Source organism: Lynx canadensis, chromosome C1 (genome assembly GCF_007474595.2).
Source record: "Lynx canadensis isolate LIC74 chromosome C1, mLynCan4.pri.v2, whole genome shotgun sequence".
In the NCBI taxonomy this organism is placed as follows: Eukaryota; Metazoa; Chordata; class Mammalia; order Carnivora; family Felidae; genus Lynx; species Lynx canadensis.
Window position 1 is genome coordinate 105,913,069 of NC_044310.1, and position 26,822 is coordinate 105,939,890.

Below are 26,822 nucleotides of genomic sequence, written 5' to 3' on the forward strand. Positions count from 1 at the left end.
TGGATGGCTCAGTTGGTTGAGCATCTGACTCCAGCTCAGGTCATGGTCTCCCTGTTCATGGGTTCGAGCCCCACGGCCACCTTTGCACTGACAGCCCAGAGCTCGCTTCAGAATCTCTGTCTCCTTCTCTCCCTGCCCCTCCCGCACTCAGCGTGGGCACACATGCTCTCTCAAAAATAAACATTAAAAAAAATTTTTTTAAATGACCTGGGTCTTGTGGGGAATGCCTTCAGAGCATATTTACTCAGCTGGCTAACCTGAAAATTAGAGGATTTTTTGTTTGCCAAGGGGAGGTCCCGCCGCACCCTAGGTTGCGGCCACCAGAGGGCAGCAGCAGGGCCTTGAGCACCTGGGCAGGTGGCCACGTCGGGGGCGGGGGGCGGGAGGCCCACAGGAAGAGAAGCAGGCTTTCTCCTCCAACCTCGCCTGGGGCCCTGAAGTTTTCCTGCTGTGAATGCCAAACTCACTTCTTTAGCAAAGGGCTGCCAGCCAGGTTGGGATGAGACCAGGCAGCGGTGTTGCAAATTAAGTCTAGCACCAAAAAGATAAAAGACCAAGCCTAAAAAAGAAATTGGATTCTAGGAAAGTAAATATTTTATGAAAAATTGAAAATGTATCGCTGTCCTCCTTTAAATTGCCTACAGCTCACATCATCAGAGACAGAGCTTTGAGAAGAGCCGGGAGCATTTTACAGGCTGGTAGGAAGTTTGGCAGGCTAAAAGGCGATTTTAAAAACTCATTTGTAAGGCTCGTGTGTTAGACCAGTAGTATTTCCTAGAGCTACTTGAGAAGTGTCCGTTTCTTTTGCTCATGTTTAGCAAGCCCTTACTCAGGAAAGAATTGGTTCTGGAAGTTTCTGAAAAGCCAACACTGTTTTGTTTTGTTTTGAGAGGGGAAAATAGCCCAAATTACCATGTGTCTATTGCATGAAAAGCACCAGACTGGGTGCCTTAAGGTGTGGAAAGGAGAGGAAGCCCAGTGAGGTGAGGTGTGCTGGGCACTGGCACTGGCCCATCCCCTCCAGAGTTCCAATCAGCAATAATCACACTCCAGATCATCACAAAAGCCCATAGGGTCCAGATGACGTGTCCAAGGGCCTTTCAATTACATAATAGACCTTGATTCCTTGAGAAGCCAGTTCCCATTAGATTATAGTCTTGCAAAAGTTCTAGAATACCAAGAACCAAGACTTAAGGATATGAACTTTATATAGAAAGATAATCTTGCTTACCTACTGGCAATAGAGCTGGTGCTTCAATTTCTTGTTGCCCCCACCCTCGGGGCCATGGAGGAGTGACGGTAGGGATTGAGCTGTCCCTGAAGGGAGCTGTGGAGCACTTGCCTGGTTTCAGGAGCTAAATGAAGAGGACTGATGGCTAATGTTCAATGTTTGTGCTTAGGAGGGCACACAGCATTCACAGCTTGATGGAGGCCATTTGCCCAGAATTTATTTTAGTTATGGAAGATTACACATAAGGAGAAAATTGTCTGATCACGTCTCTGGGACATGAATTTAAGGGTATGGTGGGTGCTCTCTGTTGAAGATCTTCATACTTTATGTTTTTTGGAAAAGACTGAAGTGAGTAGGTTAAATATGAACAGAGACTCCGGGTTTCAAGTCTATGTAACAGAACTGCTCAGCTCCAGGGATTGGACATGGGGTTGGGCTTTGGTAGCTTCCGGTGGAAGATGTGGCCCTCCACGAATGGGTGTTGGGGTTGGATGCCCAGCTGCCGCTTCTCCGCACAGCTCCTCACAGCTTTGCCTCATTTGCAAACATCTGAGGGATTAGTTAATATTAGTAGATATGTGTTGTCAGTAAATAGACTTTGTCAGAGCTGCCAGCACCTGCTGGTGCTAAGTGCTCATGTGACTCACTGGCTCCGAGTCTTCCTCTCTGCCTCCTTGTCTCAAAGGCTCTTGGCACAGATGTGGGGAGAGCCAGTTGTACTGAAAGAGGACTAGAAGAAAGGTCCTGGTAACCTTCACCATGCTTGAAGAAGCCAAGAAGAAGCCTCATGAAGAGGCCATGTATGGGAGTCAGGCCAAAAGCTGAAGTCCCAGCAGACAGCTAGCCTCTGTTGCCAGGACTAAGACATTCCTAGATGACCTCTGCCCTCAAATCACCCTAGCTTTCAAGGCTTCTCAGCGGAAGCCCTAGGCACCACGGGACTGAGACCAGTCATCTCTATGTGTTCTATCTGCATTCCTGACCTGCAGGGTCTGTGAGCATAATAAAATGATGGTTTCGTGCCACTAAGTTTTGGGATGATTTGTTATGCAGCTACGGTTAACAGGGATACCCAGTGTCATCCTTAGTTACGTGAACCAATCGATTCTCTTTGTGGCTTAAGCTGGTTTGAACTGAGTTTCTGTCCCTTGCAACTAAAGGAATCTTGAAGAAACCCTCTAGTCTGTACATATGATCAACTATTGCAAATCAGTTACTTGATTTACCAAAAAAGTAATTTTTCATGTGGTCTTCATGGAAAAAGTACAGGAAAAATAGTGAGGAGGAGAGTCAGAATGAGGGAAAGGGTCTAAGAAAAAGGGCCTTCTTTTTGTTTTCTTCAACCTGTGAATTCATGGGTTGCCTTAGTGCCTCATTTAACCCATTTAATATTTTTTCTGAGCGGTGAGTTCTGGCCTCAGAACTGCTGAGTGACTTTGACAAGTCATGGTACTTTGCTGGGTCTATTTCTTTTTTTGGAGGGTGGTAGTGGAGGGAGCTATTCCTTCATCCTCAAAATGAGGGAATGGGGCTAGATGTGGTATTTATTAATATATCTAATGATAACTATCCAGTTATCAGTTTACGTGTTTCCCACACATTCCTCATTTTGCCCCACCACATACCTACGCAGCACACGTTATCAGCCACTTTATGGTTCTTTCCTGGACTAAGATTCCATCAATACTTTCTCTTGTGCCTTTCACTCTCCTACCCTCTGAGAACACAAGTCACGTGTGACAGGTTCCTTGTTTTCAAGAAGCTTCTGTTCAGATTGGAAAGGTAAAGCTAGACTAGACATTAAATTATTATGGTCTGAACGGAGGGACACACGATAATGCAATAGGAGCTATGTTTGTTACCTGCCACATAACAAATGACCACAAACTTGGCAGCTTAAAACAACACACATTTGTTATTTCATAGTTTTTGTGGGTGAGGAGTCTGGGTTCAACTTAGCCAAGTCCCCTGTGGCGTCTCACAAGCCTGCAGTCAAGATGCTGGCGTGGCTCTGTTTCTTACTGGAGCCCAGGATCTTCTCCCAAGCTGATGCAGGCATTGGCAGAATTTCTTCCAGACACCGGACTGAGGGTCCTGTTTTCTTGCTGTCAGCTAGGGGCGAGTCTCAGCTCCCAGAGGCCCCTGCTGCTCCCTGCCATGGGTCTTCTCCATAAGCAAATCACAACATGGCAGCTTTCTTCCTCAGAGCCAGCAGGAGACTCTCTGACCCCAGTCTCCTAAGAAGTGTTATATAATGTAACTGTCATCATAGGAGTGACACACATCACCTTTGTCATGTTCTATTGCCTAAAAGCAAGCCACAAGTCCTGCCCCCCCCCCCCCGGAATGGGAGATTATACAAGTGTGTGACTCACTGGAAGGTGTGTGTGTGTGTGTGTGTGTGTGTGTGTGTGTGTGTGAGATGTCACTGGAAGGTGTATTTGCCACAGGAATCTAAAAAAAAAGAGAAGTCAGAGTGAATTGGAATCCTCAGGGGAGGCTTTACAGAGGGATTTAAGCAAGAGCTTGAAGGAGTAGAATTTAGACCAGCAAAGAGGAAAAGAGGTGGGCCATCTAGGATCAAAGGACTATACACAAGCAAAGGTTTGAAGGTGGGGTTGGGGAGAACCAGCAGGTTGGGAGAACCTGCTGACTTTGTACATCATAAAGGGTAGGAGGAACTTTTTTTTTCTTTAACCAAAAGAAAGCTGGGTAGTGAAGAGAGTCCTGGCCATGGTGTCAGAAAATCTGGGTTCAGTACTGCTATCAACTAGCAGTTTATAGTGGGGCCTGCTGGTTAGCTGAGCCTGGTTTCCAGTAGGTACTTCTATTTACCTTGCTATTGGGAGGACCACGTAAGCTCTTGGGTTGGAAGTGCTCTGCAAACGGTCTGGGTCCCATTTCCAAAGGCAGCTTCGGTGAGTTCCAAGACCCCACTCTCTCCTAGCCCCCTAACCCCCGTCCCCCGCTCTGGGAATCCTCTTTCTCAGTCCGTCACCAGGTCTCTTTCCTCTTTAAGTCTCCTGACCGGCTAGAGGGGGCACCATTCCAGGTTTCGGACTTGGCACCCTTCTCACTTTGTTACCCGCTCTGTTTTGGTGCATCATCCACCACCCCCTACCACCTGGTGCCCACGCTCACCAATCCATGCTCCGGCCAGACCCCTTCCCCAGCGCGATTCACGTGTCCACTCAATTAGTCATCCATCCTGCCTGGATCTCCCCCAAACCCCTCCAATCCACACCCGGAACTGAATTTCTTGTCCTCCCCGCTGGCCTCTTCCTCTTCCCTCGGTCTTGGGCAATCACACCGCCAAGTCAAGGCTCTTAGGCCATTCTTTCCTGCCCCGCCCTCACAGAGGGGCTCGGAGGGGAGCCAAGTGCCTTCCACCCCGGGGGCCTCCTCCCACCACCCTTGCCCAAGACTCGATCTCGTCAATTCTCGCGGGAATCACGCCACCAACTTCTCAGTCGATACGACCTCGTTTTGTTCACGCTTCCTGCAGGATGAACATTCTGAAACACAAATATAGTAATATGTCTGCTCTGCTTAAAAGTATTCAGAGGCCCCTAAAATACTTGGGAATGAAGTTCAAACTCTTGGACACGATGATCAATATCTGAATACCTCCCTTTATTCTGGCCCACCTGCCCCGTCCCCTCGGCCGCAGTCCTACCGAACTGCCGGCGGCTTTCACTCTGCACCCTGCTCTTTCAAATCTCTGTTTGAACGCACTGTTCCCCCGGTCAGAAGTGCCCTTCCACACCATCCTTCTCTGCCTTACTAACCCTTCTTACCCATGATTACTCAGTTTAGCGGTTCCCTTTTGAAGGCCCCGCTCCTATGGGCACTCTTGCCAGCAGTGCACGTCTCTGTATCACAGCTCTCATTACTCCAGAGACCCAAGACCAGTGTTGTAATTTCTTCTTTAGCTGTCTCTCTTGCTACATAGTGAGTTCTTGAGAGGAGTAATGGTGTCTTCGTTTCTTATTTTGATGTTCTGATCACCTTTTCTTCCAATCTCATCCTTTCTACATATTTTATGTATTTATTTTTTGAATAGGCAACACATTCATCTAAAAATTCCAAAGCTACAAAAAACTATATAATGAAAAGTTTCCCTCCAACCCCTGTCCCCACCCCAGCTGCCCAGTCCCCTTCCCCAGAGGCAATCAATATTAGCAGTTTCTGGTGAATACTTCCAGAGATACAAATACTTCCACAGATGAAAACATACCTATGATGCCCCTTTTATACCAAAATGGTGTCATGTTCTACAGGCTGTGCTGTACCTTGTTTCCACTTATGTACTGTATCCACCAGATCATTTCAGTACCTAAGGAGCTTCCTTATTCTGTATTTACAGTTTTCAATTTTCCATTGTGGTTGTATCCTAAGTTAACACATAAACATTAGGTTATTTCCAGTCTTTTGCAAATACAGATAATACTGCAAAGGCTATCTTCACAAAAATGTCACTTCACACATGTAGAAGTTGGACCTTAGAATGAATTCCTAGAAGTGGACTTGCCAGATCAAAGCGTGTGTGCATTTGTGAGTTTCGCCATGTCATATTGCCCTTCATGGAGTTTAGATACCATCTGACTTATCTTTGTATCCCTAGCCACTATTAGAGAGTCTAGAACTCTCTAATCACAACATGGCAGCTTTGTAATGCTGTGTTGCTGTAATAGTTGTGTAACTATTGGCACTCTTCTTCATTAGCTTGGTTATAAAATAAGGTCATACTAACTTTTATGTTCTTTAAAAAAAATTTTTTTTTTGGGGCGCCTGGGTGGCGCAGTCGGTTAAGCGTCCGACTTCAGCCAGGTCACGATCTCGCGGTCCATGAGTTCGAGCCCCGCGTCAGGCTCTGGGCTGATGGCTTGGAGCCTGGAGCCTGTTTCCGATTCTGTGTCTCCCTCTCTCTCTGCCCCTCCCCCGTTCATGCTCTGTCTCTCTCTGTCCCAAAAAAAATAAATAAATGTTGAAAAAAAAAAATTTTTTTTTTTAACGTTTATTTATTTTTTGAGACAGAGAGAGACAGATCATGAACGGAGGAGGGTCAGAGAGACAGGGAGACACAGAATCTGAAACAGGCTCCAGGCTCCGAGCTGTCAGCACAGAGCTCCATGCAGGGCTCGAACTCACAGGCCACAAGATCATGACGTGAGCCAAAGTCGGATGCTCAACAGACTGAGCCACCCAGGCACCCCTAACTTTTATGTTCTAATAACTGAATCCTTATCCCACAGTTTTGCAATGTCTTAATTATTCCACTATTCCCCTCCCCCACATCCTGAGCAACTACTGGAAACCTGTACATAGTCCACAAATTCTTTCAGGGGGTTGCCTGTTGCTTTTTTTTTTTTTTAATCTTTTTTAATGTTTACTTATTTTTGAGAGAGAGAGAGGGAGAGGAAGAGGAAGGGGCAGAGAGAGAGGGAGACACAGAAGGAGGCTCCAGGCTCTGAACTGTCAGCACAGAGCCTGACGTGGGGCTCAAACCCACCAACCAGGAGATCATGACTCCAGCCAAAGTTGGACACTTAAACAACTGAGCCACCCAGGTGCCCACCTGTTGCTTTATGAGTCATCAGATCTCTCTCTGCAAGTTAACTTTTACTGTTTTTTTTTTTTAACTATGCATTCCTGTCGCTTCTCTTGGATTGTCTTTTTTTTTTTAAGTTTATTCATTTATTTTTGAGAGAGAGAGAGACGACGAGTGGGAGAAGGGTGGGGAGGGGGGAGAAAGAGAATCCCAAGCAGGTTCCACATGTCAGCATGGAGCCTGACGTGGGGCTTGATCCCACCAACCATGAGATCATGACCTGAGCTGAAATCAAGAGTCAACACCCAACTGACGGAGCCACCCAGGTGCCCCTCTCCTGGATTGTTCATTAGCTTTGTGGCCTCTCTCTGCCTATTTATTCATCTATAAATAGGGCACATTACAGGGTTGTGAAGATTAAATGAGATTATAGATGTAAAGCACTTAGAAGTGTTTGACACACGGTAATGTTGAGAGACAGGCCTTCAGGAGTCTGTCATGCTTCTACCCATCTTCCTGGGTATGCCAAAAATTCAAGACTCTGACTGCTCTTTACCAGGATCATTCCCCAGGGTTGTGTTTATAATGAGCAACTTTAAGGAATGAAGTAATGTCTCCCTCCAGCACAAAGAACAGGTTTGCTCACTGCTTCCCTATAAAATGGCAGGTTCCCCAAGCTCAGTGTTTCTCAGCTGTGGTGTAAATCCACCAAACAAATGCACAGCATTCATCTGAGCCATTGGTGTCATTCCCATAGACTTGGGGGAAGAGGAATTGACACAAACGTGCTGAAGTTCATGTTACTTCCTGTGTCATAACAGTCCCGTTGTCTCCCACCCAGGGATTCTGGGACTTTTGTCAGCATCCACGAAACAGTAACAGACCAACTCATTAGCCCATCAGTACCATAAAATCAAATACAAGTCTTGAGTACTAATTGCTTAAGTAAGCTATTTTCATTATTTTTGCTCTTACTGTTTTTACTTGCCTTTGCCTGGCATTCTGCACACTGAGTTTGCGTTTGGGTAGTTTGCCAAAAAACATCAACTGCTGCCATTGGCAAAGAATCCTACTGTGCTGTTGGAAGAAACAAAATAAATTTGAAATTAAAGTAACTTCAAAATCATTGCCCAACTTAAATTATTACTTGGCCCCTCTGATATCCAGTTCTAAATCGCTGAGACATGTTTCCTCCACATATGCTTTTTGTACAGTTGGGGCATAGTTTTTATGTAGTTGCAATACATGAAAAAAAAGTTGCGAAAAACCGGGCCTTAGTTCCTGTTACCTAATAGCTGGGTGACTTTGGGCTCTCTACGGTTCAGCTTCCTAATAAGTGAAACAGACAAATGAATTCATGATCCAGTCAGCTCACAAGTTTGTCGGGGCCATGGAATAAACTAACGTATGGGAACACAAAAGGTACTGAACAAAATGAACTATTATCATTTAAGACTGTAACTTAAGTCTGTTGAATCACAAACGTCAATTTATCCTAAAATTATTGCTTTAAAGACTACGAACGGAGTTACGAAAGGAAAGAAGAAAAAAACTCGTTCCACGTGATGAGCTCAATCAGTATGCCCGACTCGGCGCTGGGTTAGCTGTTCAAACTACAACTCCCGGCAGGCTTTGTTCCCCAACTGCGTCACATAACCTCCGCCGGGGCCCGGCGCCCTCCCCCGCCCCCACCGCCCAGAAACTACAACTCCCAGGAGGCTCCACGGATACCAACCGTCCGTTTTCTCTCCGCCCCCGGCCTCCCCTTTACCTCCCCCGGCAGCTCTGTGGCCGACTCGGGTTCCGCGGGCGGCGGAGCGGGCGCGCGCTCCGGGGGTCGCGCGGCTGCCGAGAAGGGCGAGCGCGCGCGGGGAGGGAGTGGAGGAGTAGGGGGGCGGGGGTACGGCTCGCTCGCTCGCAAGATGGCGGACGAGGACGGGGAAGGGATTCACCCCTCAGCCCCTCACAGGAACGGAGGTGGCGGCGGCGGTGGGGGCTCTGGGCTCCACTGCGCGGGGAACGGCGGCGGGGGAGGCGGCGGCCCGCGGGTCGTGCGCATCGTCAAGTCCGAGTCCGGCTACGGCTTCAACGTGCGGGGCCAAGTGAGCGAGGGCGGGCAACTGCGGAGCATCAACGGGGAGCTGTACGCGCCGCTGCAGCATGTGAGCGCCGTGCTGCCCGGGGGGGCGGCCGACCGGGCCGGGGTGCGCAAGGGGGACCGCATCCTGGAGGTGTGAGTATCTGGGCTGCCCGCCGCCCCACCCCGCCCCGCCCCGTCTCCTCCGCCAGTCCCTGCATCTCCCTCTACTCCTGTCGCCCTCAGGCCGCACCCCCCCTCCCCCAGACCCTGAACCGGCCTTCGCGACCCGGTCCCCCTCAGACCCCGCACCTCCGTGGGAGTTGACCCTTTCATCTCCCCGCACCCTGGGTTTCCGCGACCCCCACCTCCCTCCCTGTAACTAGCTTACGTCCCTGCGCCCCCGCCGCTTTACCCCTGCCCCCATTCTTTCGCCTTCTTTTCTGCTCTTTTGCTTCCCCCCTGAGCATGCTGCTTTCTGCCCCTCGCTGACAGCGTCTCCTTTTCTGACCCGGCCCCTGTCGTGTCCTCCCCAAGTTTTCCAGCATCATAGTTTCTTGTTCTCCACTACTGCCGGCTGCCCCTGTGGACCTCCCCTCTGTCCCCTAGACCAAGTAGGCGGGACCTCTGGTCGGCTCCCACTTTTCCCCTGGGAACAGCACCCTTCCGCTGCACTCCTTTTTCTTTCCTTAGATACCCTTTCCCTTTGGTTACGCACCCCCTGCATTTTTCTACCCTGCGGTGTGCCCCTTTCCTCCCCTCCCTCTTGGATGCACGCTCCTTAGAGTGTATCTCTTTTTCTGACCCTGGCTCGCACGCCCTTGTTTTGGTTGTGGTTGTGGGGGAGGGTGTCTCGGACACGGTCGTTTCTTTTCCGTATTACACCAGGATTTTGAATCTAGAGTCTCCCATCACTACATCCCTCGGAGAGTCCCTGTTCTGGCTCCCCGTCTTCACTCCTGCTCGCTCCATGCTCCTACTAAAAGTCAGTTTACGGTGAAGCTCTCCTTCCTTCTCACTTCCCCAAACTATGCCCCTCTCTGGCGTCTCCAGCCTCCTCCCTTTTCCCTGGCATGTCTTTCCATCCTCTCTCCTGCTCTATCCTCTTGTGATCCCGCGCTTGACTTTATCCTGTTCTTTCCCTCCTCCAGGCTGCTTTCCCTTCTCTTTTTAGGCCCCTTCTGCTGCTGCAACCCATCCTCTTCCCTGCTGCAGCCCCTCCCCCCTCACACTCCATCCTCGCTTCCCCACCGCATCCCTATAAAGCTCCAGCCGGATGCCGCCTTTCTTGCAGTTTCCGCGCAGACCCGCTCCACCCTTTTATCCAGGTGTTGTGGCTTTGTACTTTGTACTTTGTATTAAAAAAATTCGTTTGGTGATTGCGGGTGGACTGGTGGGGGGGGTTTACGCTCTCATTATCAACATTCTCCTCAGCAGTCCTCAGTCCTGGATCTCTCGCCTTTTTACTGAACCTTGTTTGATTTTCAGACTTTTGCCCTCTCCCTCAGGGCTTGGGTTTGCCCTCATGAAGTCTTTCTCATTTTTTATAAATGTTTTTTCTAATTTCCACAACCTCCAGCCTCTCCTCTAGTAAAATGGTAGGTTTGCTTGGTCAGAGTTTCAAAGAGGTTAGTATCTTGAAGATCTGGACCAAAGAGGAATCCACCCCTTATCCACCCCACCTTATGCCCCTTGCCCTTATCCTGGACATTCTTACTCTACGGTATCCACTCATTCTGTTTCCTCTTCTGAAGAAAGAGCGGCTCACTAGAGTAAGTGTTTGGAGCTATTAAACCTTCCGTTTATGCTCTCTTTTTTCATCAGTGTCTGGTTTGCTCTTTTCTTATTCTCTGGCAATACATTCTTAATCCTCAGGCTCCTGCGCCTTCAGATAGAGAATGCAGTAGTGACCTTTTGCTTTATACCTGGGCATCTAATTCTTTCTAGATGACTCAAAATCTGTGGCTGATGTTTCCTTCTGGTAGAAGCTCTTGGAATTGTCATTTTCCTTTCCCTTTGGAAGTTAACTTTGGATCCAGCTGTTTGTTTATTTTTAAATTTAAAATTGAAGTCTTTATTTAAAATTGTAAATTTCTGATAAAGTTCTAAATCATTTACTCTTTATAAGAGCTAAAGGAACTAAATGAAAATAACTGAGGAAGACTACAGCTAACGTGATCAACCATTTCAAACATATATGTGTATATATATGTGAACTAACATAGTAGCTTTTTGCCTTTATTATGATTCTGCAGCAGAGTCTAGATCTAAATTAGGTACTGGGAGACCTCAGATCTGCTAGGACAAGTAGAAGGACTTGCCTCAGGCCCATGTTCCAGTCCAGGCCCATCCCTCCTTCTAGGGAGAAAACATTGAATTTTCGCACATTCTGGTGGTGACTGGAGAACTTTGTCTTAAAAGAGACAAGAAAGTGGGCAGGGTAAAATAATCCTCTTTGTTTAGAGAACCTTTCTTCGGAAGGCGGTGGTGATCAGACGTCTTACTGGCAGTGGTTTCTCACCTTCCAACTATTTTGATTTCCAAATTCTGTGAAGTTTCTCTGCTACTGGAGTGGAAATGGTGATAGTTGCAACAGAGAGTCAAGCAAGTTAGCAAGTTCTCTGAGACCTCAGTTCTAGAGTCTCTTCCCTTCTCCAAAGTCTCCATTATCTCCTTAGGTTTTCACGTGAGAGGAAGAAATCAGAGGTCGAACAGATATGATTCTTGAGGGGTATATGTGCCTGCTACTTGTTTTGCTTTTGGTTAGGTTGATGCTAATTTTCATAAAGCATTCTTTAGACAGCACTCCTTAGAGCTTTTCTCTTGTCTCCCATCCAAGTTCCTTAAGTTAACTTCTCTGTTGTCCCAGGAGAGTTTTGCATGTTGATGAAGTGCCAAGTGGGGTCAGGATTAGGCACAGGTAGATTATTACTGTGTAGACATAGTTTGTAAGAAGTCATAGGTGCATGTCTGGACCTTGATAATTGCTGTTTGAGATTTGTCCCTATTTTAGATGTTTTCCTTCTGTACAGATTATTCCAGTTTTCATATGTTGCAGTTGTTTGGACAACTGATAGAGGTGTGAGGTGTGAAAAAAGAGTGCAACTTTGAGATTTAAGGGACGAAAGGCTTGGACAAAAGGAAGAACATCAATTTCTTTGGTACTAGAGTATGAACAAGCCCTCTGGGCTCTAAATTTTATTGCAGATGGTAAGATTTCTACTAGCAATGTTAGTCTCCACCTTGTAATTTTTCCCAGTGTAGCATATATTGAATGTTTTCCCTTTGATCTCTGTATACCTGGAGGGATACTTTGAATAAATAGAACCAAAATAAATATATCTTTGCACTAATTGTATAGTATGTGAAGTAACATTTGATTTCAGGTTAATTTTCTTAAGGTTAAAGTAGGAGTCTAAGGACTCCTGACTGATTTCTTGGAGGTGACCTTAGGAGAGTTTAAACATACAGTGGATATGGTTGTGGTACCATCATATTTTTGAGGAATCATATTTGTCTTTTGGCTAGTTTGGTATTTGGGTAGTGTGCTCTTTAATAAGATAAAGATTGGTTTGCACGCATTCAAAATCATGATTATATTCATGCCGGGTAGAGTATATGCCTTCCCTCTTGATAGCTACAAGATAATATTCCCATCACCTTCCCCTTGTTAAAGTTAAACCATAAGAAAAATTGAAGCTATAGCGGGGCCTGGGTGGCTAGGTTTGTTGAGCATCCAACTCCTGATCCTAGGGTCCTGGGTGGGATCAAGCCCTGAATAGGGCTCCACACTGGGTGTGGAGCTTGCGTAAAATTCTCTCTCTCTCCTGCTCCCTCTACCCCTCCCCTTCTCTCTCTTTCTCAAAAAAAAAAAAAAAAAAAAGAAAGAAAATTGAAGTTATATGTATCTATATAAATTTGTTTATTTGGAGTTAATTTTAATAATTTAGGGATATCTCATGGGCATTCTTTTTCCTTTTTTTTTTTTTTTTTTTTTTTTTTTTGGTGAGTGGGGCTTCATTTTATGTGAAAGTTTGGATTAAAAAGAGGTTGGTGCCACAAGAAGTATTTTTATGAGTTAAGTGTGAGTCATTTAATGTTGACTGCTAAGTACCTTCCCAGGAACTGCTTTCTCGTTTGTAGCTGACTTCTATTTGGCCCAGAGTTTCCAGATAGATTTTGGAAATAGTGTCTGAAATCATGGTTATTAATCAAAAGAAAATTTTGTGGTAGTGATTCTTGAGCTTTAGTGAGCATAGGAATCACTAGGTGTGCTTGTCAAAAGTGTAGATTCTTGGGCTCACCCTTTAAGGGTTTTGTATGATTCAGTAGGTCTTGCATGGGGCCTAGAAGTGTTTATTTTTTACTCCCTTTGCCAGACAGGTGTGGGTAATACAACCCACATACCCAGCCCAGACCTGGATGACACTACAGGTTCTAGGCCTTGAATTCTCGTTTCATTTTATTTTCGTGATTATACTGAGAGTTATGAACAAAGACTGTACTAATGGTGATTTGTTAGGCTCCTGAATTCCAGCCCTTAGAAAATCAGTTAAGTAAGATAGTGGACTATTACATCTGCTCATCTAGACTTTATTGAATCTTTCTAAATGTTGTAGTAAAGATGGGTGATGAAGAGGTAAAACAAGTTAATAAAATCATTATATCACTTTGCACTTCATGTAGTGTGTTTGCATAGTGTGTTTACATTTTATCTTAACAATAGCCTTGTGAGATAGGGGAAATACAAATTCCTTGAGGTTGGGGACTGTGTTCATCTAGCCAACATAATGGCACGTAGAGGGTATTATTCAATAAATACTTGCTGAATGAATGTATGAGTATTATTTGTCCCTTTTTTATGAGAGGAAACTGGGTGTTGCACTAATGGGTGTTAACCAGAATTAAACCCAGGTCTTTGGATTTTAAATCTGGTATATTTTCCATTTCTTTGTTTTCTCAGCTATTTTTCTAACTTTTTTTTTTTAAGTTTATGTTGAGAGCAAGCGTGAGTGGGGGAGGGTCAGAGAGAGAGAGAAAGAGAGAGAGAGAGAGGGAGAGAGACAATCCCAAGCAGGCTCCGTGCTCAGTGTGGAACCCAGCTTAGGGCTTGATCTCACAACTGTGAGATCATGACCTGAGCTGAAATTATAAGAGTTTTGGCTGCTTAAAAGACTGAGCCACCAAGGTGTCCCTGTTTTCTGAGCTATTTTTGACTAAATAGTCACTTAAAATTCAGTCACATCCTTATAAACTTGGATATTAGCTTGAGCTTTGGTTCTATTATTACAAAATATAACTGTCTTATATCTTTATTTACCATCTCTCTGGTTGTAAAATTGAATGGGTGACAGGGAAACAAAGTGGTTATTCTTTGCCCTTGTTTGTTGCTATCTTTATTGGTTATCAGTGAGGAGAGCCTGACATAATCGTAATTGCAGTCCCAGGACACGCTTTTAATTCCCTAGGTAGTTGAGGTAGCAAACAAATAAAACTAAATTTGAAAATACCATTAGCTTCCCCTTGGAAATGACTTCCACAACATTGCCATTACCAGGAACAAACCTGTTGTTTAGTAACATGAAGATGTGTCTAGGTCATATAAATGATTGTGAAGAAGGGTTCAGTCAGCACCCACTGACTAGTTTGTTCCAGGTGAGGGTTTGTTACCATGCTCTCAAGGATAATTATTTTTTAAGATAACTTCTGTTGGGAGTGATTCTTAGGATAAGCAAAAGGGTCACTTGACAAGCAGACACTTACAATTTTTGATCACTGCACGGTGCTTTGGGAGCATGATCTGTGGTGAATTTATTCGGTAGATGGTGGCATTTCTGACACTGGATATTGTGGTGGGTTAGGTTAGAGGCATTTAGAATCGTTCTCTTTGACTATCTGCTGTGTAGATGATTTCTGTGCTGCTCTAGCAGTCCTGTAAAAAAAAAAAAAAAAAAACCTATGTATGGGTGGTATGACTCCAGCTCCACGTGTGGAAAAAAATATATAGGCAGTTTAAGTTTGTTCATTTATCTTGAGAGAAAGGGGGTGGGGCGAGGGGCAGAGAGATGGGGAGAGAATCCCTAGCAGGCTATGCATGAACCCACGGACTGTGAGATCATGACGAGAGCCAAAAGCAAGATTTGGATGCTTAATGCACAGTTTAAAAATATTTATTAAAAACTTGCAATTCTCTTGGGGTGGCCTGGGTGGCTCAGTCAGTTAAGCATCTGACTTTGGCTCAGGTCATGATCTCACGGTTCGTAGATTCTGGCCCCGTGTTGGGCTCTGTGCTGAAGCTCAGAGTCTGGAACCTGCTTCAGATTCTGTATCTCCTCCTCTCTCTGCTCCTCCCCCTCTCATGTTCTATCTCTCTCTCTCTCTTTCAAAAATGAACATTATATATATATTTAAAAACTTTCAACTCTCTGTAAGAAATACATTTTATATTAGAATACAATATAAATACAAAAAAAAATCCATGTGAAACAAGTTTCACTAAACTGTATTTACTGGTATCATGCCTCCTGACAGTTTTTAGTCTGTTCAGTATTTTGGAATTTTTTGTTTTTTGAATGCTGATGGTGAATGAATAGTCATGAATTTCATGACTATTAGGTTATGGTCCATTGTTCGAAAAACAGTAATTTGGGCATCACTTTTCTGATGTTGGCCTACTGATATCACCTCATGTTCAGTCTGGTTCCATAATTAAGCACAAACTATGTGTAAATTACCGTTAGGCTTGTACGAGTCACAGTCCCTGAATTCCCTGTAGCAGAGAAGGTACATATATAAACAATTTACTGTGTGTAAATCAAAATGAATTAATGGAGATAAAGGAAAAATACAATGGTAGTTTAAAGGGGAAAGTGAATATGCTTGAAATGATTGGTGGGTAGATAGGTCAATTTAAGGCACTTAAATGGCGATTGAAGGACAAGTATAATTTCAGTAGGCAGAAAAGGGGGAAGGATTTCATAGGCTGAGGAAACTGTGTGACCAAAGGGAGGAAGATATGAAAAGTTCTTAGGATAACAAGGAATCTAAAGTTGCTGTTTATGTGTAGACAGTTGTGCTTGAAGTTAGATCAAAAAGGGCTTTGGGGTACCTGGATGGCTCAGTCAGTTGAGCGTCTCACTCTTGATTCCCGCTCAGGTCATGGTCTTGTGGTTCATGAGTTGGAGCCCCAAGTCAGGTGCTGACGGTGGGGAGCCTGCTTGGGATTCTCTGTCTCCCTCTCTCTCTGCCTCCCTCCCCTGCGTGTGTGTTTTTTCTCTTTCTCTAGTAAATATTTAAAAAGGGCTCTGAGGGGTGCCTGGGTGGCTCAGTCGGTGGTTAAGCAGTTAAGTGGCTGACTTCATCATAGGTCAGGATCTTGCATCAGGCTCTGTGCTGACCGCTCAGAGCCTGGAGCCTACTTGGGATTCTGTGTCTCCCTCTCTCTCTGCCCCTCCCCCTCTGTCTCTCTCCATCTCAAAAATGAACAGACGTTAAGAAAAAATTTAAAAATAAAAAGGGCTTTGAATGCAATGCTACCAAATTTGGATTCTGTTCTGTTTTTGAGATCAGAATATAATATGTGTGTTAATATTTAGGACTCCCTGTGAATTTACTTTTTATTTAATTATTTACCTGAAGAGGTTGACTAACTTTTCCAAGGCCAAAGAGGAAAATCACTATTAGAATTAGAAGAATTTCAGAGCATCTAGTCTCTTGGGCTGTCTTGTACTATATAAAGAAGGGAACAAAGAACGACTAAGCTCTTAACACCCAGAGCTGGGAACAGCTGATGAGGAGCTGGTTGCCTTTATTTTGTGTGTTTTACCTCACAATCTAGCTTCTTGAATATCCACTTCTCTTTCAAGTGTTAAGTGAGTATACATACTGTTATGTTTATAGTTGATAAGTGATCGTTATATGCTGGAGGTCCAGTGTGCTCTGCCCTGCTTATGGTGTTTGAAGATACCTCCTTTAATTTAAATCTTTTGTTTCTGTCTATAGCATATTGTTGGGAGTTGAGGAGACTGAAGACAGACAGGCAACTTAACATAATACAAAGGTTTTACCCGTTGTCTGCCTTCAGAATGAAAATTCATACAAAGACCTTTTTTTTTTTTTTTTTTTAAGCAGGTGGGGAAGGGGTAGAGAGAGAGGAAGAGAGAAAGAATCCCAAGCAGACTCCTCACTGTCTCTGGAGGAGCCTGACACGGGGCTCAAACTCGCAAACGAGGGAGATAATAACCTGAGCCGACGTTAAGAGTCATACGTTTAACCTACTGAGCCATGTAGGTGCCCCTACAGAGACACTTAAAAAGTGTCTTTTTGCTTTCTCTCAGTAATGCGAGGGGTACTTCAGGATTAAATTGTGTGGTATTGTATTAGCCACATGCTAGGTAGTATGTGTGTAGTCTCTTGTTTATTACTCAGTGTTCCCTGCTAACCAAGTAAGGGTTGAGATAGTTGAGAAAATACACCTGTCTACAAGGTATTAAAGTTGCAGAGTAAGGAACTGTATTTGAGTATTCTTATGTGTACTTCCTTCCACGAACTTCCGTTGTTATGAAAGCATCTCTTAAATGATTTATTTTTGCTCAAGCCGTCAGACCTCAGAGCAAAGCTAGACTGACAGATCTATGTATTCTGTGGACTTGAAACACAAGTAATTAGTTTACTTCTCTTTGGAAAACTACAGAGTGTCTGCAGAGAGTCAGCTGCTTGTGGATATTCTCCCAGCTGTGCTCAAGCAACTGATTACTCCTAGACAACCATTCAGGACAAACCAGGAAGTTATCTCCCTGCTGCCCGGCCAGGACCGCGGTACTTTTATATTTTTAGGTCTGTCTAGTTTGTTCATTTAGCATGTTTTAAAAATTGGGAGATTGAAGTGCCTGGGTGGCTCAGTCGGTTAAGGGTCCGACTTCAGCTCAGGTCATGATCTCACCGTTCATGAGTTTGAGCCCAGTCTTGGGCTCTGTGCTGACAGCTCAGAGCCTGGAGCCTACTTCAGATTCTGTGTCTCCCTCTCTCTCTGCCCCTCCCCCACTCATGCTCTGTCTCTCAAAAATAAATACATGTTAAAAAAATTTTTTTTTAAATGGGAGATTGATTAAATTAATTTTTGGTGATCTTGGAAAATGTGAAAGTTTTGGAAGCTTCTACTTCTTTTGCTGATCAGTTTAATCATCTATAAAGTTTGTAACTTATAAAGTGTGTAGTTTGTTTACTGAATGCACCATGGGTTACTGGAATTTTTTTAACCCAGTTTTTTGGTAGGGTTAAAAACTACTTTTTGGATCTGTTTTCTAAAGATGTAACCTGCATCTGTCTTTACTTGGAAACAGCAATGACTTTTGTTCTATAGCTGGTATTTTTTAAATTTTTTTTTTCCAACGTTTATTTATTTTTGGGACAGAGAGAGACAGAGCATGAACGGGGGGAGGGGCAGAGAGAGAGGGAGACACAGAATCGGAAACAGGCTCCAGGCTCTGAGCCATCAGCCCAGAGCCTGACGCGGGGCTTGAACTCACGGACGGCGAGATCGTGACCTGGCTGAAGTCGGACGCTTAACCGACTGCGCCACCCAGGCGCCCCTATAGCTGGTATTTTGAATCTAAGTAAGTGTGACACTTTTACGAGTTATGTGTTGATAGATACTTTAGATTTCCCTGCCATACCCAGTTGTCCTTTATGTTGCTGATTAGAAAAGGTCTTACTGTACCTTTCTTCTTGTTCAATGTGTTGAAATAGACCACAGTTTACAGAAGCTGTAGTCTGTGTTCCTCAGCTTCCAAAAGACATTGCCCACAATTAATTTGAATTAAAGAGTGTTATTTGACTGCTAAAGGGCTATATCCCTTCAAAAGTATATCTTTTAATAACTAAATGTTGTTGTTGTTACTAATTTTTAAAGGCTGTCATAGGTGAAGGTATTTTGAGCCTTTTTTTTTCCCCAGTAGTGATAGATTTACACTTTTGTTGGTGCACTCATGTATAGTACCTCTTGAGAGTAATTGAATATTTAGGAGATAAGTATTGGGATTCAGGGTGCAGGCTGTTACCCTAGAACAGATCACAGGAGGAGTCATGTGGAGTCATGCTTTAAAACACATTATGTACTACATAATCCAGAAATAGTCGTGAAATAGAACTTAAAAAAATTAAGATTCCATCTTTTGTAATTTATGTCACTTGCAAACTAAGGTTGTTGATAAAGCTGGTGGATTTTATTCTTTAATTAACTTTCATTGTGATCAGTATACCAAATTAAAAACATCTGGGTGTGGCATTTAAATTTGCCGTGTAGGCAGTGGTTCAAAATATAGCAGATCTCAAACTCTTGAGTTGGTGTTGGAAATGATTTAGGACTAATTATGTTTGTTTTCTGGTGTATAACTGAGGGAGAAGTTCTCAGCAATAGTGTACTGAGGAGGCTGTCAGGCTAAAGAAACTAGTAGCTTTCTTACCCCTAACATTCATCATCCCACAGCATAAAGAAGTAACTCATTTTCACATCCAGCCTTACATTTCAAGAGAACCATGAGTTGCTACTTGTTGATCATATGTTTAAAGACAAAAATTTAAAAACAAAATCCTATCAAAATAAGTCAATGTTGTATATAGTTTTAGTATCAGAACTTTCTTTAATACCTTATTGGTAATTCATATCTGTCATGTGAAGGAACCTATTGTGCTTAAATTTTTTCATACCAAGTGTGGTGCATTTAGTTTTCATGAGATGAAACAGTGTAATTACAATAGATTATTCCCAGAATTCACATGAAATATAGACTTGCTTTTTAAATGTCAGCATGTTTATTTCTTACTCCTTCTAACTTCATTTGCTATCCTTGGAGTCAGTGTTTATATTTTAAAAAATTAATAAAAACAATTTAGTTACTTTTATTTTCAACATATTTGAATAAAAGAAAACATAGCCCCACTTTGAAATTGCTTACATAATTGAATGCCATATTTTACTCTTAAACATTATTTTTATTACCTCCTATAATAGAAAACAAAATGATCACTAATACTAAAACTTGAAAAATGTAGAGCTTGCATAATGGTTTTAGTACTTCCCCCTGAACACTGAAACCAATGTAAAAGTTAAAAATAAGGAGTGCATGGAGGAAAACCATTATTGAATGTTTTTTGTGCTAGCCTTAATGATTTTTTTTCATTCATTCAGGGAAAAATTTTAATGAGCGCTTCCTACCTGATGAACACGGGATTAGACACGGATAGAAAGCTGAATAACATGTAGTCCTTGCCTTTAGGAAATTTATGGTATGGTGGGGAATGGGAAGATTAACAGTTTGTTGTTGGAGTAAACCTTGGGAGGGCCAAGGAAATAAAGATGGTACCTGCCTGGACTGGGGTTGGCAGGGGAGGAAGGACAGAAGCCTCAGGTCATTTCTTAAGCCCAGTTGACCTGAAGTCTCAACCTTCCTCTCCTCTTCTAGTCTGCCAGTGGGATGAACAATTATCCTTAAATCCCCCTAGGTACTTTTCTGCCCTTAGTTATCTAAATTAGTAAATGCAAGTGCCCAGGAACCTTGTGCATTTTAGCAGAAGTCTCCCAGACAAAATGTACTAAAACTATAAGGATTATGTAATTTATCACCCAAACCAAGGCACTTGAAAATGAAAGAGGACTTAGTTATTCCAGGACAACAGATATAAACTAGGTGTGTCTTAGCAACCTAGAACACAGGTCTATAGCCTAAATGATTTAAATATAGGAGGTTGGGTTTTTTGGTTTTTTTTTTTTAATGTTTTATTTATTTTTGAGACAGAGAGAGACAGAGCATGAATGGGGGGAGGGTCAGAGAGAGAGAGAGGGAGACACAAAATCCGAAGCAGGCTCCAGGTTCTGAGCTGTCAGCACAGAACCCGACGCGGGGCTTGAACTCACAGACCACGAGATCATGACCTGAGCCGAAGTCGGACTCTCAACCGACTAAGCCACCCAGGCACCCCTGGGTTTTTTTTTTTTTTTTTAATGTTATTTATTTTTAAGAGAGAGAGGGTGGAGGAGGAGTGGAGAGAGGGAGACAAAGGATCTGAAGCGGGCTCTGCACTGACAGCGGAGAGCCCCACACGGGGCTCGAACTCAGAAACCGTGAGATCATGACCTGAGCTGAAGTTGGACGCTTGACTGACTGAGCCACCCACCCAGGCACCCCGGAAGGCTGTTTTATTTTTATTTTTACATTTTTTTTAAATATATGAAATTTATTGTCAAATTGGTTTCCATACAACACCCAGTGCTCATCCCAAAAAATGCCCTCTTCAATGCCCATCACCCACCCTCCCCTCCCTCCTACCCCCCATCAGCCCTCAGTTTATTCTCAGTTTTTAAGAGTCTCTTATGCTTTGTCTCTCTCCCACTCTAACCTCTCTCTCTTTTTTTTTTTTCCTCTGGAAGGCTGTTTTAAAATAAGACTGGGGTTCTGTTAAGGAGGGAAATGAACAAGTTTGTTTATATTCTTGGGGACTAGTGGTTACATAGACCTTACATGTAATTATTGAATAACAATGAGCTTTTTTCGAATAGCTTGATTGTAATTTTATACTTATTTAAAAAATATCTTAAAGCCTTTTTATACTTTTTTCAAAAATAAATCTACTTGCATAGGTAATATTTGTATACTGAATTGCCTTGAATTAGAAAGTTTGAGGAATCTGTTACTTCGTCCCAAGTAATAAGCCCTTATTACTTCTGGCAGGAGGTATTAAGGTTGAAATACATGTGTGCCTTATTTGTACTTTTCCTGCCTCGGGCAGTATTCTCTGTGAATAGAACACCCAGCTAAGGGTGAAGAGTCCAGTTGATGATAAGCAGCTTATTTGACAAGGTACTTATTATTTTTTTCTCTCTTTGGGAAGATCAGACGTGATTGACACACTTCTCTGTTTCTCAACTTTGTCAGAGCCATATTTTATTGTTATTAATACTCTCTTTTGCCCAGTGTTAAAATTCCTGGGTATAAGTGCTTTAAAATGTTGGTATAAATACTGAATTTTGCTTTTGATACTTAATACACCAAGGAATTTGTGAGCTAGGGCTTTGCATAGAATGCTGGAAATCACTTAATTTGGTTTACACGTAGTTGACATTTTTTGTTTTTTCCCCCACATTAACCAAATATAAGCTTAGAACAAGAGAGACAGGGAGAGAGAGAATCCCAAGCAGGCTCCCTGCTGCCAGTATGGAGCCCAACAAGGGTCTCGATCCCATGAACCATGAGATCATGACCTGAGCTGAAATCAGTAGTCGGATACTCAAATGACTGAGCCACCCAGGCTCCCCATGGTGAGGTTTTTTGTTTGTTTGTTTTTTGCTTTTTTTGTTTTTGGCTATAGTTTGAGTCCAGACATTTTACTTTTAATATTTTCTTTTCCTAGTAACAAATAATTTGTCAGAATTATTACATTACATGATAATGCTCTTAAAAATCAAGAAGAAAAAGCAAATTGATTGTAATTTTGAGACCCTGATGTAGTTTTCTGCTCAGTTATATTCAGCAGTTGTTCAGGCTGGAAAATGGTTACGTTAAATCCTAACTGAGGAGAGGAAAGATAGTTTTTGTTTTTGTTTTTCTAATTGATGGACAGGGAAAGAAATAGGGACTTTTGAAATTATTTTGTGAATCTAGCTTCCTAAGTGGAAATAAAATACTGTTTAACTCTTTTTAAGCTGTGGCATTTTTTTTCTAGCTTTTTAAAATCATTACTTTTTTAAGTAATCTTTACGCCCAATGTGGGGCCCAGACTTACAACCCCAAGATGAAGAGTTGCATGCTGTACTGACTGACCCAACCAGGCACCCCTAAGGTGTAGCATTTTTTTTGACTTGAAGATTTCATATTTTGGTTTGATTTTCATGACAGAAATAGAATAGCACACTCCATCTTGTTATTGAATTATTTACTAAGGAGTCATGATAGAGTTCTAGTCTTCTGATCTGGAATTTCAGTGTTTGACATCTAAGGTCAGATCCACTTTTGCATATATTTTTTTGAGATTTCGTTCTTGATTTTTAAAATTTAAAACATTTAGTTGTTTTTCTGTTTTAAAGTAGTTTTAGTTTCACAGCAAAACTGGAACAGATTCAGAGACTTCTATATACCTCCTACCCCATACATGTATAGCCTCCCCCATTATAAACATCCCCCACCACAGGGGCTCATTTATTATAATTGATGAACCTACATTGATACATCATTGTCACCCAGAGGCCATAGTTTACCTTAGGTACATCCTTGGTATTGTACATTCTTTGGGTTTGGACAAATTTTAATGACCTGTATCCACCATTATAGTACACAGAGTAGTTTCACTGCCTAAAAATCCTCTATGCTCTGCTTATTCATTCCTCTCTTCCCCTGAGCCCTAGTGACTACTGACCTTTTTACCTTTCTCCATAGTTTTGCCTCTTCCAGAATGTCACATAGTTGGAATCATAAAGTGTTTAGCCTTTTTAGGCTGTCTTCTTTCACTTAGTAATATACATTTAAGTTTCCTTCATATCTTTTCATGGCTTGATGTTCATTTCTTTCTAGTGCTGAATAATATTCCATTGTGCGGGGAGGCACCTGGGTGGCTCAGTTGGCTAAGTGTCCGACTCTTGGTTTTGGCCCAGGTCATAATCTCACAGTTTGTGAGTTTGAGCCTTGTGTTGGGCTCTGCACTGACAGCATGGAGCCTGTTTGGGATTCTCTCTCTCCCTCTCTCTCTGTCCCTCCCCGGCTCATGCTCTCTGTCTTTCAAAAATAAACTTTAATATTCCATTGTCTGGGTTTATCCATTTCTCTACTGAAGGATATTTGGTTGTTTCTCAGTTTTTGGTAATTATGAATAAAACTTCTGTAAACATCTGTTTATAGGTTTTTGTGTAGACATAAATTTTCTTTTTTAAAAAAATTTTTTAAACCTTTTCTTATTATTTATTTTTGAAAGACAGAGACAGAGCATGAGAGCGGGGGAGGGACAGAGAGAGAGAGGGAAACACAGAATCTGAAGCAGGCTGCAGGCTCTGAGCTGTCAGCTCAGAGCCGGACACAGGGCTCGAACCCACGAAACCACGAGATCATGATCTCAGACAAAGTTGGATGCTTAACCGACTGAGCCACCCAGGCGCCCCATAAATTTTCAACTCCTTTAGGTAAATACCAAGGAGCACAATTGCTAAATCAGGTGGTAAGAGTATATTAGTTTTGTAAGAAACTGCCAAACTGTCTTCCAAAGTGGCTGTGCCATTTTGCATTCCCACCAACAATGAAGGAGTGTTTTTCTTAATACATATCCTTGCCATCATTTGGTGCTGTTAGTGGTCTGTCTGGATTTTGGTCATTCTAATAGGTATGTGGTGGTATAAAATTGATTCTTTAAATTATAAAAGGATTGTAAATAGGTTAGAGAAAATTTAGAGATTAAAGAAAAGAAAAAAAATTCCCGTCATCTTATCATACTAACGTACCTACTTTTGGTATTTTATCTGTCTTTTATTTATGCATCTATGTATTTATGCGGTAATCATACCATTACATACAATTTGTAATCTCATTTTAAAAATTAATACTTTATTTTCCAGACAGTTTGATTTACAGAAAAATCAAACAGACATTTCCCTTATATCCTTCCCCCACCTCCACCATATAGTTTCTCCTTTTTTTTTTTTTAATTTTTTTTTTTATAACATTTATTTATTTTTGAGACACAGAGAGACAGAGCATGAACAGGGGAGGGTCAGAGAGAGGGAGACACAGAATCTGAAACAGGCTCCAGGCTCTGAGCTGTCAGCACAGAGCCTGACGCGGGGCTCGAACTCACAGCCCTCACGGACCGCAAGATCATGACCTGAGCTGAAGTCGGCCGCTTAACCGACTGAGCCACCCAGGCGCCCCTAGTTTCTCCTTTTATGAACACTTTACATGAGTATGGTCCACTGGTTTAAAAAAAATTTTTTTTAACGTTTATTTATTTTGGGGACAGAGAGAGACAGAGCATGAATGGGGGAGGGGCAGAGAGAGAGGGAGACACAGAATCGGAAGCAGGCTCCAGGCTCTGAGCCATCAGCCCAGAGCCCGACGCGGGGCTCGAACTCACGGTCTGTGAGATCGTGACCTGAGCTGAAGTCGGACGCTTAACCGACTGAGCCACCCAGGCGCCCCGGTCCACTTGTTTAAATTAATGATCCAATGTTGATATGTTATTGCTAACTGGAGCTCATAGTTTATTATTATTTCTTTAGTTTTTACCTAATGTCTTTCTGTTCCAGGATCCCACATTATATTTAGTCATCGTGTCTTTTTAGGCTCATTTTAGCTGCAACAATTTCTGTTTTCTGTTTTGAGGAGTATTGGTGAGGTATATTATAGGATGCCTGACTGTTGGAATTTGCCTGAATTTCCTTTCTTTTCCTTTCCTTTCCTTTCCTTTCCTTTCCTTTCCTTTCCTTTCCTTTCCTTTCCTTTCCTTTCCTTTCCTTTTTCCAAGGTTAGACTGGGGTTTTGGTTTCTGGGTGAAGAATATTACAGAGGTAAAGTGCCATTTTCCATCAGTTCACATTAAGAGTACATACTATCATTATGATTTGTGATGTTGATCATCTGGCCAAAATTGTGTTTGTCAGGTTTCTATACTGTAACGTTATTCTCATTGTAAGGTTATTCTCATTTCCCTCCTCTACTGTACCCTTTGGATAGGAGTCACACTATGTGCAGTCTACACTTGAGGGGGGGTGATGCTTCCCTCCTTTATAGTATAGTATCTATATAATTTATTTAGAATTCTTCTGCATAGGAGAAGGATGTCTGTTCTCCCCCATGTATTAATTTATTCAGTCATTTATATCATTATGGGCTCCTGGATACTTATTTTATATAATATGGATTATATAATCCAGTGCTGCTCTATTTTGTCCTTCTAATTGTTCCAGCTTTGACCGTGGATAGCTCTTTCAGTTGGCTCCTTTACACTTTTGCCATACCCTGCCATACCCCCATTAATGTGCAGGGTTTTTTGTTTTGTTTTTGAGTACTTCTTTACTCTCTGTTATTACAGAAGATGAGCTCTGAGCTCATCTTGTGTATTTCTTGCCTCAGTCCTGAATCAACCATTTCTCCAAGGAGTCCTAGTTCTTTTTATTGGGGGATGGTGTTAGAAACCAAGAACAGGGTGATAGGTGTTGTCGTTGCTACTGGATGTAGCTTCTTTTTTCCTCCCAGCTGAAAGCAAAAAAAAAAGTGTGTGTACATTAACTCTTGTGTATACACGTGTCTATAAATATTTCTATATGTAATCATCTTTATATTAAGTTAAACATGAGTTCTTATCGATGTCTCTAGCTTTACTCCATTTCCATATGGATCTTTTGTTACCCTCCTCTTGCAGATCTGTACGTTTCCACTTCAACAATAAGAAGTTTGGCTCCCCACATTGACCATTCATTTACTTAATTGCTCAACTCCAGTATATATGGATAGCAATTGTTAACCCTGGGAAGCAGTTGTATTGACTAGAGTGTAGTACTTAATGTGCAGTCCCTTTTTTGTCTTTATCTTACAGAATTCATTCATTACCTACCCCCTTCGGTGAGGTTGTTTGAAATCTATTTGAAATACAGTTAGATTCTCTTGTCACAGTTTGGGATTCTCCCACCCTATTAGTTGATTTCTGCAAAAAAAAAAAAAAAAAAAAATGCATACAGTAAGGTTTACTCTTTGTGTTGTAAAGTTCCATAGTTTTTGACAAATGCATAATGTCATGTGCTGTTACAGTGTCATACAAAATAGTTTTACTGCCCTGAAAATCCCCAGCACTTATTCATCCTTCCCCTCCCTCTAAGCCCTTGGCAACATACTGATCTTGGGTTTTCCAGAATGTCATATAATTGGAGTCATATATATATATGTGTGTGTGTGTGTGTGTGTGTGTGTGTATATACATATATATACAAT

General features: G+C 42.6%; 1 protein-coding gene and 1 long non-coding RNA gene across 2 annotated transcripts in view; one reads left to right on the plus strand and one right to left on the minus strand.

Moving 5' to 3' along the window:
- Positions 1-3,119: 3,119 nt before the first annotated feature.
- LOC115521545 lies at positions 3,120-5,275 on the minus strand. The gene is made up of 3 exons (XR_003971100.1): positions 5,029-5,275; positions 4,373-4,746; positions 3,120-3,468 (listed from the first exon to the last, which is right to left on the minus strand). It is a non-coding gene; the product is annotated as an uncharacterized LOC115521545 (long non-coding RNA).
- A 3,228-nt stretch (positions 5,276-8,503) lies between these two features.
- Positions 8,504-26,822, plus strand: part of SNX27 (sorting nexin 27) — a 71,455-nt gene continuing 53,136 nt past the window's right edge. Inside the window, exon 1 of the mRNA XM_030328229.1 lies at positions 8,504-9,015. Within this exon, the coding sequence (XP_030184089.1) occupies positions 8,705-9,015 (311 nt within the window). The 5' untranslated portion in view covers positions 8,504-8,704. The remainder of the gene's footprint in view (positions 9,016-26,822) is intronic.